Source organism: Monopterus albus, unplaced genomic scaffold (genome assembly GCF_001952655.1).
Source record: "Monopterus albus unplaced genomic scaffold, M_albus_1.0 scaffold129.1, whole genome shotgun sequence".
In the NCBI taxonomy this organism is placed as follows: domain Eukaryota; kingdom Metazoa; phylum Chordata; class Actinopteri; order Synbranchiformes; family Synbranchidae; genus Monopterus; species Monopterus albus.
In genome coordinates this window covers 149410-165840 of record NW_018128009.1, presented here as the reverse complement: position 1 = coordinate 165840, position 16431 = coordinate 149410, and the positions used below count along the sequence as shown (strand labels likewise).

The 16431-nt window shown below is 40.9% G+C and overlaps 1 protein-coding gene across 4 annotated transcripts in view; it reads right to left on the bottom strand.

Annotated features, from left to right (window-relative positions):
* Window positions 1-11820: 11820 nt before the first annotated feature.
* The window catches only part of timm44 (translocase of inner mitochondrial membrane 44 homolog (yeast)), an 8543-nt gene continuing 3932 nt past the window's right edge, over window positions 11821-16431 (bottom strand). For 2 of the 4 annotated variants that reach the window (XM_020612928.1, XM_020612930.1), the window contains exons 9-13: window positions 15501-15625; window positions 15169-15219; window positions 14881-14970; window positions 14232-14342; window positions 11824-13506 (exon numbers count right to left, since the gene is read on the bottom strand). In XM_020612928.1, the coding sequence (XP_020468584.1) occupies window positions 13387-13506; window positions 14232-14342; window positions 14881-14970; window positions 15169-15219; window positions 15501-15625 (497 nt within the window). In that variant the 3' untranslated portion in view covers window positions 11824-13386. Of the gene's footprint in view, window positions 13507-14231; window positions 14343-14880; window positions 14971-15168; window positions 15220-15500; window positions 15626-16431 lie in introns of all 4 variants that reach the window. The other 2 variants (XM_020612929.1, XM_020612927.1) reach the window with 2 other exon arrangements.

Below are 16431 nucleotides of genomic sequence, written 5' to 3'. Positions count from 1 at the left end.
ACTGACTGTAGTCATAAAAATACATACGTTTGGCCGAATGTGACGGGATGGGAGACATCTACAGAGACGCTTTGGTAAATTATGCAGGATATTAAATATTTGTTTGTTACAGAATAATTAACGTCCAGTAGGAATATTACTGCCTTACCTATACAAACTCAATTCACAGACACATAATTGCACCTAAGGGTTAATGTTAAGTGACATTTAATTGATCTATCCTATATTATTGTGTTCTATAAGCATTATATGTCTTGTCTTTTTGCTCAAAATGTCTAGACCCAGACCAGACTGGGGTAAAATCCAGACTCAGTAGGCCTGTAATGTGGGGAAATGAAGGTCATTTATCTGTGCCTCTGTGAAACTTAATCAATATCAATAATGCAAATAAATAAATAAATAAAACTTTATGTCAGACCCTGCTACACAATGTAATACAGGTATAACCAAACTCCAGAGTCAATCTCAGTTAATGTGGCTTCAGACAAATGATCCTTTTCTTATCTTCAGCCATTTTGTTTTGGAAAGCAGCTTGTTTTATCACCTTCTCCTCTGCTGCTTTCTGCAAAATCACTCCATTAAAGGACCAGTCCAAATAGCATTTAGTGTATGCAGGTTTATTATATATAACTTTAGTCAAAGTCATTGATTAAGCTCTGATGCAAAACTTTGCAAAAGTTGCCAGATTTGCATGTTCTTTTAATACATTTCCCAAATTGACAAAATGCACCATAAAACTGCAGAGATCCCAGAGTTTGTTTCATTTCATATTGGGTACACGCAGCACAGCCGATATGGGTCCATCAAAACTCCAGCAGCAAGTAAACTCACACTTCTAACTTTGAACATCAATGGATGATACAATAAAACAACTCTCTAAAGTCTCAAATTCAAATGTAAAAACTACACCACATATTCCCCACTGGTTCTTCTCCTGATAATGAGCGTGGGCTGACACAGCAAAGTGTTCAAACCTTTGACAACCCAGCTGGATGTACATCTATTATTGCAGTGCTGATTTTAATTAAAGCAATTTTCTCTTGGAACAAAATGGCAGCTTCACATTAGAGGTTGAAAATGTTCATGTATTTGTCTAAGTGTGTGTGTTCATTCCCTGTGGAGCGACTGTGTGCAAGTACAGATGTAGAGTCTGTCACTTTCCCAGGTGCGTGTACTGTACGAGTGTGTGTGTGTGTGTGTGTGTGTGTGTACTGTGCGAGTGTGTGTGTGTGTGTGTGTGTACTGTACGAGTGTGTGTGGGAGGCTGTTAATGAAGCCCATATCTGACATGTTGACTACAATCTCCTGCCTTGTTAACCTGAAGAGGGCAAGTGTATAAATTGGTCTGTGCATGTGTAATCCTCCTGTATGCAACTGAAAATGTCTTATTTTCTGGTTTTGTGTCTGTGTGTTTGTGTGTGTAGGTCAAGGGGCAGTTGGCCACGACCAATCAATAAGCCTGATAATGAGATGTGAGGAGTGTCATTATAGTGGCCCCACAGGCACGCAACACGCTCTCTTTCATTTAGGACAGCGCTGTCTCCTCTGCTCCTGCAGACACACACCTCATTAACCTTTTGAGCCAGCACAACACTGACCAAATGCCATTTACTTTTCCCCGACATGCTCTGATATTTGATTAAGCAAATAAACACTTTTTGTCTCTTTGGTGGAAGCTGTAATTTCTCAGATGGTCTCAGAACGTTCCATGGTCTGGTTCTGTGTAGTGGTTTAGAATCAGTTTGAAGCTTTAGTCAGCCAATTCATGTGGAATGGATTATTATACAAATTAAAACTATGTACAGCATTAATGAGTGGCATCTAAGTTCTGTCCTCACTGCTATGACCAAGGAGATGTCTGTAGCTCTAAATGAGCACTGATGACTCTAGCATGATTAAAGGGGTAGGTTGGGTATGTGTAGGACGGATAGCAGCTGACCCCAGTTGGGCTTCCCGAACTAGGTCATGTGTTTTGCTTCTTTATTACATTGGGCATTGTCAGGTTTGCTCGGCCGCTCTGGCCTCCCTCACCTTTCCTACTGTCTCTTGCCCATTAACACTAATCACGTTCACCTGTTCCTCACTCCCTTATCACCAGCTGCACTTGATTAGGTTGCTCACTATATTACCCGGTTTCACTCCTCAGTCACTTGCCAGTTCGTTCTAGTCTCTAGGCCATTTTTTCTCCGTGCTCTTTCGTTTTTTGTATGTATTTATCCCCTAGCCAGCTACTGTTTTGTGTTCCCCCCATGGACTGTTCCTCCGGACCGTGGCTCCACTCTCCCCTCCCAGGCAGGTCAATGCTCAGTCGCCTATCTGTTCCACAATTGCCTTCATCTCTCTGTTTCTACCTTCAGTAGCCACCATCACCACCGACCAGCCCAGGAGTGACCCCACCTACGCAGCTTGGCCCAGTTTTCCATCTCCTCGCCTCCTGCGGTTGGTCAAACACCCGGCTACTAAATGAAAATTAAGAATATATAAGCACATTTTGACAGGGATCAAACTACTGGGCTGATTAATTATTTTTAGGAGGGTTTTCATGCTAAGTATGACAATGTTTCCACCTCCCTGAAGCCTGCTGTCCCCCTCGTGGCAGTAATCCCTCCCGTGCTGAACACCAGCACATGATTATGACAATAATATGCAAAAAAAAAACTCCAGTGGCCTCTGTTTTCTAAGTGAAAGGTGAACAAAGTGTCTGAAAGTCATTAGAATCTCAGGAGTAATTGTGTAGCCAGTGACCTTCAGAGTTACTGTATGTCACTTCCCTTGTGGTGTTTGTGTGTTCATTAATGTAGGGGTTTGGAACAGTACAGGGGAACTAGCCTGAGCGTCTAGAGACTACCCTGTAACCAGTTTCATCTTGAGCAAGATATTTAGCCATTTCATGGTCATACATCATGAGTTGCTGAATGAGAACATCAACAAAATGCACAAATTTGAATTAAGTTCAGTAAAGACACTTTACTGACGGAAACACTGAGCTGAGTCAGCGTGTTTTCTCAGACACATGGACACATCCTCTAAACAAGCAAAGGATTAGTCTGATTGTGTTGGTATCTACATGTACATATAGAGTTTTAAAACCACTTTTACATGATAAAATCAGAGAGGCTTTTTTCAAATCAATTTATTTTCTGTTCTGGATTGGTTCTCTGATATCTGTAAATGTCTGATGTTTACAGCTACAAGGACAAGTTAAAAACAGTGGCAGTTTGAATGTGCGTGTCTTTGTGTGTCCTCTGTTGTCGGGGTTGCAGAGAGCAGAGGCTACGATTCCCCGGTGATTTTGTTCAGGTTGCAGGGGAGGCGACTTGTGAAAAGGGTTTAATTGTTCCCCCTCAGTCCTGGGTATGGGGTGACATCACCCAGTGGGTGACATTCATCACACAGTTTCACAATTTCACCCTGCACTGTCCAAGTGCCAGCACTGTGCAAGCGCTCTCTCTCTCTCACACACACAAACACACACTCACCTCCATCTATCGGTTTCCAAGCAGTTTTGTTGATCCACTCATCATGGTCTATTTAATGCTCTATTTTTATTTAATTACTCTAAAGTGTCTGGCCAGTTAGCTCCAAGGTCTTAGCATTTTTTGTGTGTATATAGTCCACTACAGGACTATAATCAGAATAACTAAGCAACTCAATTGTATACATGGCAGTTATATTGTACAATTATAGAAGAAGATGTTGCACAGCTACACATCATTGCTATGATGTAATCTTTCTGTGTGTACTGTATGTGTGCGTGCACATGCTGCCCATTGATGTCCATTTCCTCCACTGTTTTTCAGCATTACAAATGTAGATCCATGCCTTGAGCCTGTCCATTTACTCCCCATTCAGCCATGATGGCACTGTGGAAAAATTAGATATTAATGAGACATTAGCTCAACCCCTGACCTTGGTAAAAGCATTCTGTGGATTTATTTTCTGTCCCAAGGGAGAGTGCGGAATGCATGGTTGCTCTTAGTTATTCATAAGAGCATTAATTATGCATAGCCACTGAATAGCAGTAAACAATCTTTGTGTACAGTGAGAAAACAAGTTCCCAGTGAAATAGATTTTAATGGTTTAAAGTGATTCTGAGCCTCCTACTCTGAAACTTGAAGCAAAATGATTGATAACTGTTTGATATCAGCTTTGGAAATTAAGTAGGTCTGATCACTGTGAAGAAGTAGACAGCGATGGGAGGAGTTTGTAAGAGCAGGCTGCCAAAATGATTTTTTACCGATGCTCATGGTGTAATTTTCCTTCTCAGAGAACGAGAGAAGGAAGAAGAGAGAAGGAGGGGGGCCGAATTAAATTAAAATGAGAGGACACTTGGTTCAGATAACAGAGTCTGATGGGGCCAGTTGACTGATGATGCACCATTTAAAATTTTCTGTGCACGATTAGCATCGCAGGAGGATTAAATTTTGGCTACATTTAAAGAGATTCATCATTTCTATAAATTAATGAAACAAATAATGAATATATTAATAACAAATGAGGGATAAGCCATGCCAGAAAGGCAATCAGTCACACTGTTGCAATGCATCACTTTCAAATTTGTTATTTGTATTCTAAGACACTCTGGTCCAGGATATTACACAAAACATGCATATGACTCTTTTCAACACATAATGTACTTTTTTATGGTGAGATTAAGTCAGTACCATCTCTCCACCTGTGAATAAATAGGAGAGGCCAGACAGCTTGAGATAGTGAAGGTAAAATGGCACATAATGTTACACTATACCAATGAGGAGATCAGGTTTAACTCACTGGGTTGTTGAAATCTTCTGCCACAATGATGTTAGATCCTAAATGGCCACTGACACTGAGAGGAGTGCATAATTCCCCAGCAAAAGAGAGACCATCTGTCCAGGGAATTACGCCAGCAGGTCTCCTCCAGCATCCCATCATCACCAGTACTGCTACCCATCCAAGTTGCGTGAACTTCTCCAGTCATCACACTGACATCACAACTGCACAGTGAAAAAGCTTTAGTTGAAGGAGTGAGCTTGTGGCAACAGCTGACTAATGAAAATGGAAACGAAATAATGTTGAAGTAGGGAACATAAATAATGACAAAAAATGATTAATGGATGTTGGTCCTAAGGTAATTATGGATTTGCTAAATTAATTAATCTACTTGCTATATCATTTACATCAATAATAATCTTGTTTTTAAATAAATTTTGCCTCATTTTATTTTCATTTCGCACTGTTTTGCAGTGCCACTTTTCAAGTGTCTTCCTCTGTGTGTGGCCTGTGACTCATCTGTACCTGTAGTGATTTATGTCACAAGGGAACGCTACCATTGACACAGGGTGAGGACAGCTCTTACTTACTGTTGAAGACATCTGACTGGCATCCAGTGTTCTTTAATTCCAATATGACGTCTTTCAGTGATTTACTAGAAGAAGAAGAACTTAGCCTGGGCACCTGGATAGCTAAATAGTAGCAGTAAATATTTTAGGAAGTATGCCTGTTCACTTTCTTGCCAGGCTTTAGATTAGAAGATTGATACTACTGAAATGGCTAATCTTGCTTTGTCCAACAGTGAGAAAATCTTTCTGTCAGCACCTCAAATGCTCACATGTTAACATGTTAAAGCTTGTTTGTTTAACCCATACAATAAACAGAGAAGTAAAAACAACAGTTTGTGGTTTATGGATTAGTGCCACACTATTTCTTGGCCAGGTGCAGTGACTTGGTTGCTCCTCTGTCAGTTGCCAGGCAACCACAGGATGATGAGAGACTAAATAAACAAGCCTATGTTGTAGCAAGTGTTGTAAGATTTGGAGTTGCTGATAGGACAGCCGTTTCACTCTGCCTTGACTCACAACATGCTGTGCATAGGCCTAGGCCTCTGTTCGAGCATTGCAGGATTTGGGGAAAAAAATCAGGAAGGAGGGATGGAGCGGAAACTTTGCAAAAGCTTACATGAGTGCTTCATACTCCACATTGGCTCCAGAGTGAAGTGGGCATTGCTCTATCATCAGTGGTGCTGAAGGAATTTGAAAAACAGATACAAGCTACAATGTAAACACTGAACTGTACTGTGTGTTGACTGTAGTTTGAACAGATTTAAAATGATTTCACTCCATCAAGGGGCAAAAGGTGCATGGTTACCTGAGGAAAGCTGTGAATGAGAGGTAGTCATTCAGAGAGTTATGGGTCATGGGCAAAATTTGAATAAAGTTTTTATGAGTTTGCTTGAATTGTGTGAAGTGAGAACCTTTCTGCTAAGGCTAAGAGACACACAAAGACCACACATTGTGTCTAAAGGGGACTTATTAAAAAATTTGAATTTTCTCTGCTCTCTTCATCAGTGACAAGACATGCAAGATAGAGGGGCAGGGGGTGGGGGTTGCACTTTTGATATTTTTGTCTAGGATTTAATTTCCTCCCTTTACATATTTTATCAAAAGCAATCTCACCCCTTCCTTAACACTCCCCTCTTCTACCTTCCTCTCCTCCATTCCTGGTGTCTTCTGCCTGCTACCCATCATGTGATCTGACTTTAATAAGCTTTACAGAGGAATATAAGCCATTCATCACAATGGGGAGGCCCAGGATACTGCCATGCTGCATGTTTCAGGCCAGGAAGCCTCAACAGTAGCACGGGCCAGGTTTAGAGCTGCTAATGCCTCTATTTATTCCACCAGACACGTCTAGTACAATCTGTCACTCCAGGCAGACCCTGCTCCTTAGTAAACATCCCTTTAGTCATTGGCCTTCTGTAAAGCTAGATGGGTGGGTGAGTGGATGCACAGAGTGGAGAAAACAGTGATGCAGGTGATTATGTGGCAAGTGTGATAGAGAGAGTGTGTGTGTGTGTACAAGATGGGGAAGGAAAATGAGGAAGAAATAAAACTGAAATCTGGAAGTAGATGAAAGAAATAAAACATGTATAGCTCAACATCTGTTTGTTTTTGCTGTATTATATGGATTCGATGACATTTGGCACAGAGATTCATGGTCCACAGAGCTTGAATCCCACTGACGTTGCTGCTCCCCTGACTTTTTTACTAGTACAGTTCTACAATGAGGTTCATATTTGAGGGTTTGAATTAAGTATCTCTGACAACTACTGGATGGATTCTGACTTTTCATCTAGCGTTAATATGTCTAATATTTTGGTTTATTAATAATACCTACCAATACATACTGTATAATATTCCTATCAGCCTCAGTCTTTAATGCTAATTGGCAACTGTCACCATGCTAACAACTACACTAAACATTATACCTACTAATATCTGCACCGTAACACTGTCATTGTGAGCATGTTAGCCTCCTGTGTTAGCATTTAGCTGTGCCTAATTACAGTCTCAACAACTTCAACAAAAGCTGCCAATGGTTACATAAAACCTAATATGATTATTTTTTTATTTAACTTTTCAATCTAAGTTCTGTTGCCTGAAAACCCCAGAAAAACAGGGGCCTTCATATAGATGTGACACAGCTCAATTTTCTAGTTGTATGAACATTTACAAGCAGTTGTAAGACCCCAAACCGTCCTTGCCATTGGCAAAAAGTACAGTAGGGCGTGAAGGGTCTGTGGGGAAAATGAAGTCATATTATCGAGTACCATTCACGCATTGCTTTTAAATGGCTGCAATTATTCTTTGAAGCATGATTAGTCTGTGGAGGATTCTCATGAGAACAGTGCAGGGGATTAACTATGTCAGCCTGACGCTTGGGTAATGTGGAAGGGAAATACAAGAAAAAACTACGAGCTGAGGAACATTCAAGTTACAGTATATTAACGTGAGTTATGTTGCAAGGTTCTGCAGGCTAATTATAAATCTTTAATCAATCAAATGAGTGATTATAGTAAATTACAAACACTTATGCAATAAAGAAAGCCACATGAAAACAGAACAGTCCACTGGGATAATTAGCAGAGCTGGGCTGTTTCTTATCACACGCCATCCAAGTCCCAAATCCAGAGGAACAACAAACTGTATGTGCACAACAGCCCTGAACCTTAGCATTTTAGCTGCTATATTTCCCAGTGCACCATCATGTGCAGGTGTATCAGTCTGCATGCCTCTGTGTTGCATGCCCTCACCTTTCCTCATTTTCCTTCTTTAGTGCTCCACCTTCTGCCTCCAGTAATAAATCACCTTACCTGTCTTGTCTCTGTGACCCTGACCTTGATAACTATTGATGAGAGGATGGAACTCTTTATTCACAACCTCATCTACCTGTCTTCCTGACAAAGACAGAAGAGTAAACCAACCAAAGTGTGCAGCAGCGCACACACAACCACAGTAAGAGTAAAGAAAAAGAGAAATACATGGACCCTACCTGTAACTGCTCCCTTAGCTCCTGTGGCTTAGGGCTCTTTGTCCTGGATTACCGCTGATTTCCCAGAAGATCCTTTGTTTTAATGGTCAGTAGTGTGTAATTTCCCTTGTGCTAATGCAAACCTTTAGCAAGTGAACATTCGTTTCCCCAGACTGCTGGCCTCCATGACTGATAAGACTTGGTAACAGTGTGGAAAGTTAATCTTACCCAGCCTCCATCATCATTATAGGCTGTTATTGATAGGCTGTGAAGAGCAGTGAGGTTAAGTAGAATAGCAGGACAGTGCCTGTAGACCATTCCAGCTGTCCTTTGGCCTCAGTTGAATTCTAATTTTCTCCTATAGATCCGCTGTCACTGCAGGTGAGGTGATCTGTCACAGCATCTGGGGCATGAAGGAAAACACATAGAGACAGGTGACAAATTAATGGAAAACCCTGAATAAATGAGTGGGCTCTTCCAGAATGACATTGGCCCCATAAATAAAGTATGAGGGGGCACTGAATGGTTTGATGAGCATGAAAGTGATTTGAATCATATGCTGTGACTTTTGCAGTCATCAGGTCTCAATTGAAAACCTATGAGAGATTTTGGACCAACATTTTAGACAGTGCTCTCCACCACCACCATCAAAATATCAAATGAGGGAATATCTTTTGGAAGGATGATGTTCATCCCTCCCTCAGAGTTATGTAGAGTCGATGCCAAGTTGCACTGAAGCTGTTCTGGTGGCACGTAGCGGCCCAGCACCTTGCTAAGACACTTCACACTTCATTTAATTTGTCACCTGTGTATACGTATCATAGTATACTCACAGCAATTCCCATGAGTCATTTTATTATGTTGAACTCGAACATTCCTCTTCTCTTCTCCACTTGTCCTTCATCACCTCACACTTAATCTGAATCCTATAATATACAGTAGCCCCACTGTTATAAGAGGTGGAGAATACACAGGTGGCTCATTCTCCAGGTCTGGAGGAGAATAATAAATTTCTTCAGACTGCCCTCTGTGGTGTGGGTCAGAAGATTAAGGTTATGCTTGACACTTCTCTAGACAACTTATGAAGTTGTGTGTGTTTACTTAGGAGAGAGCAGTCCGTATTTACAGCAGCACTTCCTTGTGTTCGTCTACTGAAATTCTTCCTGCAGAAGCTAATATGGGCAGCCAGGTCCACTAAATCTTAAGACATATAAGACCACTGAATAGGAACAGTAAACACAGCCGTCTGGAGGGAGAACAGAGACACTGGCTGATCAATAGAAACAGCATTTGCTTATATTGTTTTCCCTCCTCTCAGCAGAATCACCTCATAAAGAATCTGCTCCCTGCAATTATGGCTGGCTTGCTGATAGTGTCTTGGGGGGACAGAGGATTAGATTTAAAAAAAAAAAAAACTGAGGTTGAGGAGAAGGGGAAGGAAGGTAATAATAGAACTGACATAGATTGAAAATGATAGAAAAGCATAACAATTTTCAAAAGAAAAAGATTCAGGTGGCCAGGAAATGTGCTCTTAGTAAGCAGCAATTGTTTTGCGGTAGTGTCCCTCACACCGACAAACAGTCATGCTATATGTGTATATTTATGCATTTGGTGACATGAATTAATACACACCGCAAGCCACCGTCCCATGTTTCTGTTGTAATGTTGGTTCTGGGAATTCTAGCACGTCTGCCATGTCCTGCTGGTCTCTGGGTGTGCGTGGTGGCACAGCTGAACAGGCACTCATGACCTGCCAATAAATTTGCTGCCTACATTGCCACTCATTTACAATGCTAAACATGTACTGTCTGTCTGCCTGTCCTTCCACCTCATCTCCCTTTATGTGTCTCTCATTCTCTCTTTCTCACTGACTACGTTTCTCTATCTCCTTTCCTCTCACTTTTATCAAAGGCAAAGGAGCTGTTTCATAACACGTCCACAGTTGGCTCCCCTTCTCTGTTTGATATCACTGTCTGATCCTGTGGGACTACAGCGATATATGAAAATAAGATAAAGATATATTGACTGCTGACTTTCATAGGAAGACCTAAAGCTTCTTAATATTAGATATCAAACACTGTTAGAGTTGCAATAACAAGGAAAGCCTCATGAAAAGATGAAGAGGATAATATTTAAAAGAAAATTTTTATTCTAATGTGAGGCAATAATTCCCAACAGAAGCCTCAAAGATCTATAGTATTACTGAACTGCCCTCAGCCAACTATCTGCCATATTGTGCTTGAGAAAAATCAAAAAAGTTATGCCGACATCATGGTCATCGCTACATACTGTAGGCCATCATCTTTCTGAGATTTATTTGCATCTGAAGAAAATCATTTCACAATTCACAAAGTATTTTTCTATAACAGAACAGGTGTGGACTCCAGAAGGCAGCAGCATCTAGTGAGAAGGGAAGAAAACTGTGACAAACCTGGACAGAAATACATCTGCACTGCACTCTTATGGTGGTTAGCAGGTTGTGTGGGCACTGTGACGTTGTACCTTAGGGACCAACAGGCAGAAAGATGAACAGACTCAGTTTCTACTGGACACCCACCAACATCCTGTATAATCCCTCTCTTACAGGAACACCCTGCAGACCTTTACACACACTGTGGTCTGACCACCTGAATGTGAATTTGTACTGTTTCTAGTGTGGCCACCTACTTGGGGAATCTGGGTCAGCGCGAGCACCCATACATGTTTACACATACGCACAGACTTTGGTAACCTTCATCTGATCTTTTTCCATAGGGCACATCAGAAAGCTGTAGCAGCCAGCACTCAACTTCAGATCAAGTAAGAACAATGTCATGCTGCATTAAGCCCACTGGAAAATATCTGATGCATAAAATAGTTTTTCCTTTGCTGCTCATAGGGGTATTGTTGCCTACCATCATATTGTTGCTTATATTCAACATACTGTAATCCAATACATGAAAATGATGCAGTTAACCTGTGCAGTTTCCCTCAAAAGTAAAAGATAATTAGATGGAAGGAGGACTCCAGAAAAAGACAATGCTGGTTAAAGTATCCTTAAGGAGACTGGATACCAGGTGAGCTCAAGGACAGCATAGTTAATAGGGCATCAGACAGATCACAGGGAAGAAAGGAAATGGGTCAGACGCTTAAAAACAAGGATGGCTGACAGGTGAGAAACACTTGCAATGTGCTGGAATTATAGCAGCTGAAATTAACTTTCGTTATATAAAGATTTAGTATTTAAAGATTAGTAAATAACCACCATGAAATAAAACATTATCCACTATGAAAGCTTTTGCAGGTCAATACTGTTTTTTTTTTCCCTTTGGTCTCTAAATGAATTTCCATTAACATTATTCACATGCTTAAATATGTTTTATAAATTCTTAGTTGCTGCCGTTAGAATCGCATTTTAATACTTGCTTTTTTCCCCATTTTTTCTTCATCTGTGTTGGCAGCTTGTCTCTCTCTATGTATATATGCTGTATATATATATATATATAAGCAGGATTTCATTCATTCCAGTGTCCAGGATAAATGGCATGTATTACATTTTTGAATTTTTGAAAACAAATCTGTGTGATTTAAGTTTGAAAGCACCAATAAGAAACACCTTTTATAACAGACGCTGGTGGAAACTGCAGTAACAGAATATCATACTGTAACAATGACAGGAACCAAAAGTGACTCAGTCTTTTGGTGTGCCAGCGCACAAATGAAAAGACTACTTCATTATCACATGGTTTTGGAAGAATGCAAATAAATCAAATGAAATCAGTGTAAAAGACTGATGCAAATTCACAAGCATGTGAGTCAGAACTTGTCTTACTCAGTAGGTAACACAATCCAGCTGACCACAGTTCCAGGCTGTGAATTCTCCTGGGTGGCTGCACTGAATACCCATTTCAAGGGTAGTGTGAGTGTGTGTGTATGTGTGTGAGTTGAGGGGTTGCATCCTGAGCAATGAGCACCACTTTGGGGGTCTGCAACCTCAGCACAGCTCAGCAACAGAGAGGATCCATTATCTAGGACAGTGCTGGAACAGTGGAGCTGCTGGTCTTCATCCACACACACACACACACACACACACACACACAACATGCAGCCTCCCTACTGCCTGTCAAAGTTTATGCTGCATGCTCCTCTGCATCCTAATATAATTGAACTTGTACATTTATGACAATTTCACCAAACACTGAAACATTTTGAGCTTCATAAACACAGATTTTAAGGCTGGATTCACCCCAAACTAAATAGCACAGCAATCACTCAAATCCCACCGGAGGATTTAACATATTAAAAAAAGAAAACTAGCAACTGCCCTAGAAAGACTACATATCTTCAAGACCTGAAGGCAAGCTTTGCCATATACAAAGTAGTTAAATTCTTCTGATAAAAAAATTATTTTCAATAATGTTTGCTAGCGTGAAAAACAGGGGCTATCTTTATTTTTCATAATAAATATAAACTTTTGCACAGATTAACAATTACATCGGACAATCATCTGACAAACAAGGATTGAGGAGAGCTCTGTTTGGCCACACCACCACCAAGATAACACCTTGCCTCAGAGATGAAGACAGAGTATGAAGGGACTGATAAGAAACGAAAAACAACCTGAAGATGAAGGGCTTGTGTACACGAATACTCTCCTGATGTCCACGTCATCGCTTTTTTATATTTATAGTAAAAGAGCTAAATTTAAGTTAACTTCAGTTATCCCTTAAATGCCAACATCAGCTACAAGGCATCATACTGATTCAATAAAAAGGCATCATGCAGGTCCTGGACAAAGTACAGTGGATAACAGTTCTTGGTAATTTACCGCCCCCTAGTGTAAATCTGAGGAATGGTGTTAAGCATTCAAAGAACCCCGTCAGGACTGCAGTGACTGAACATAAAGCCAGTGTAGTGAAAATGAGACAGTGAAGCACCAAGTGTTTAGCAGCACTTCTCCATAATGTTTCTGTTGTGAAGAGAGCCCCTGCGCCACTTGTCTGTCCCCCATCTTCACATGCCTTCCTTCCCCTGTTTCATCCCATCCAGGACCAGCACCTGTTCAGGTACAGTGTGTTCTCTCCCTGGGTGAGTATGTCTTGTGCATATCAAAGAGTCTTAGAGGATCTGTTCAGTGCTAGAGGCAGAGATGTCAAGTAGTCTCCAGGCAGCATATGGATTGAGCTCCTCCTGGTCCCGACACAGAGCCCACACATACATCATTCTCAGCACTTTATCCTGGAGGAAGTAAAACAGATGGGAGCACTTATTCTTATCTGTTCACTTCTTCTTAACTAATGTAAAACAATGAGAACAGATACATATTTTAAATGTGATTTTTTTTCCCCAACTGAGATCATTTACAGACAATGTACTAGTGAGAATGAGTTCAGCAGCTACTCAGAGTACTTTGGATGCCCAGCTGTTACCCAGATGTCCTATGTGTATCTAAAACCAAGAAATTTAAAAGTATGCGATCAAACAAGAAAGCTGGGTGTAAGTCCATAAGGGTGGATTCTGCTGTTTAAGGCCCAGACATTAGGTTTCAACTGGCAATTTCAGAAGAACAGTATATCCACCTTTACTCCTTTGGCAAAATGCCAACTGTGTGGACTGAGTGGATACTTCGACCTCTTTACCAGGTGCACCTGAGGTGCCCAGAGTGGAAACATGGCGGATTTACAGCCCATAAAACTTTTGTTGGGGCCCAGAGTCATTTATATAATTATATAGTAAAAAATGACTCCATTGTCTTATTAATATTCTCTGGTAGCCCATTTATAACACATTTTGTGCCAGCTACAGCCATGTTTAATATTAACAATCTTAATGTCAAAGTTAATTAGAATTACACTGATTATCTAAGACAATTCACAAGCTACAATGAATAACATAACACAGAAAATACACTTTGGTCACATGACAGATTCAACCAAATCCGAGACCGAGTGTTTGTTACTTACAGGGTCTCCCTCCACCACCTCTCCTTTGGTGTTTTGAACCACCATGACTAACTGGGCCTGGAAGGTGATAATCAATACCGGACCTTGGTCCATCATCTTCCCCATCGCCAACTGGAACAGATAAAAATACACTGTACTGAACCAACAAATGGCATTTTTAGATATAATGCAAATATTAAAGAAGTGCATCATGGACCAAGAGATGTTTAAATATATAGACGTTACGATCGAGAATTGCACAAGCCAAAAATGAACAAAGAGCAGTGACGTTTGCCTACCTTAGCTGTAGAGGCTCAGTGATTTTTCATAATTGAAAACATTATCCCTTCAGACCACCGTATACACTAACAGTAACCTCTCCAAATCAAACCTATGAACTAAAGGCTCCTAACAAGGTGACTCTTAGTGTTGGTCTTATCCTAACGTAGGAAGACAAAAGCATATGCATTGCACTTAATTTTATAATTCTAAATCTGCTCAACTTGATGTTTGGGTTGTCAATTAATTTGGCTTGTTAAAATTAAAAGCTAATTTCAGGCCATGAACCAAAACATTTTAATGCTCACCCACATACCCTAGTGAACTACTACTTGGGAGTGCCAATACCCAAAGCTTCATTTTAAATCTTGTGTGTTCTGAAGGAACTTACATCAATGTTGTCAACATCCAGGATCTTGGAGTGGAACTGAAGTCCCATGGCCTTGGCTTGCTGAATTGGGTGTGCCAGCTGGCTGTATGTCTACACCCAAGAGAAAAAGAAGGTAACAGTATGACTAAACATTTCATTAAGAACTGCACACCTGAAGGCAAAATCAAGGTACCACCTTGCTATGTCAGCAATCTAACTGCTGTCTGTACACGTCAATATTAACAGAAGCACACAGCATCTGTTTTTCAGTATTTCAAACACAGAATGAGCATGTAAGAAAGGTCATACCGCTTCATAACACCAGTCCTTTAGTACATCCAGCTCCCCTCTGACCATCGCCTTCATGGAGACAAACACAGGATTACGATTAAAAATGACAACACTTACAGAATACTTATTTAAGGATAAGCCATGACAAAATCACATGCAGCACTGTAGTCAACCTGCTTTAGATTTATACTTAAGATAAATGTGTTAGAGGTACAGTATGCTCTCACTTGCAACAGTGTCGCAAAATCCGAGTCACATCCACTGAAATTCAGTGTTGCACAAAAATAACTGAGCCTATATCTTGAGTCTTAACAGAAGCTGGAATCAGCTCTTTTTGCATTCCAACATACCTCCAATATATTGGGGATGATATCTCGTTCACACTGCTTAAGGAAAGAATCTCTGTCAAAGGACGGATCCACTTTCAAAATCTCTGTTAGTACTTCAGACATTTCCGTTTTAGAAAACAGTCCGCCTAAGCACACAGACAGAAAATATATACACAGCAGGTTTTAGAAGGTTAAAGGTGCATTAAACTAAGATTTTATACACTGTCCGATAAATCAAGTGAAAATGGGACAGGATGTGGTGTCTGTGAGCTATCCCACAACCCTCCATGACAGCCTGCTGCCTACAGCGCATCTGTTGTTATTTCAGCTTCTCAATCCTGTTGCCACAGCACTGTCTGTAAATTAGCCTCGCTTTCCACCTAGCGAAGGTTCTAAGCATTTCTGAATAAGTTGTTATTTTAAACAGCAAAGCTAAGGAGGCGCTCTTGGCAGCTAAAAGTCGGAAACAGTAGCTGTCAGTAGAAGCTACATTTGTTTGCACAGAGAAAGAGCAAAAACCTGGGTTAACATCGGTTTGGCTTTTTGGGATAGGGAGTGTTAAAAACAGCTAAAGGACTCAAATTTGATTCAGATGTGGAGTTTCTCCTTCTCCTGGACTTTCTGTCTGGCAGGCCCCAGACTGTCAGGATTGGCAACAGGACCTCAGCCAACATTATCACAATCATCGGCGCCCCACAGGGATGTGTCCTCAGTCCCATTCTCTACACCCTGTTCACCCACGACTGTGTCACCTCCCACAAAGACAACATTATCCTAAAGTTCGTAGACAACACTGCAGTGATAGGTCGCATCACTGGCGGGGACAAAGCAACCTACAGGAGGGAGGTGGCCGGTCTGATGTCATGGTGCAAGGACAATAATCTCAGCCTCAACACAGACAAGACGAAGGAGATGATAATGGACATGAGGAAGGAGAAGAGATCTCATCGGC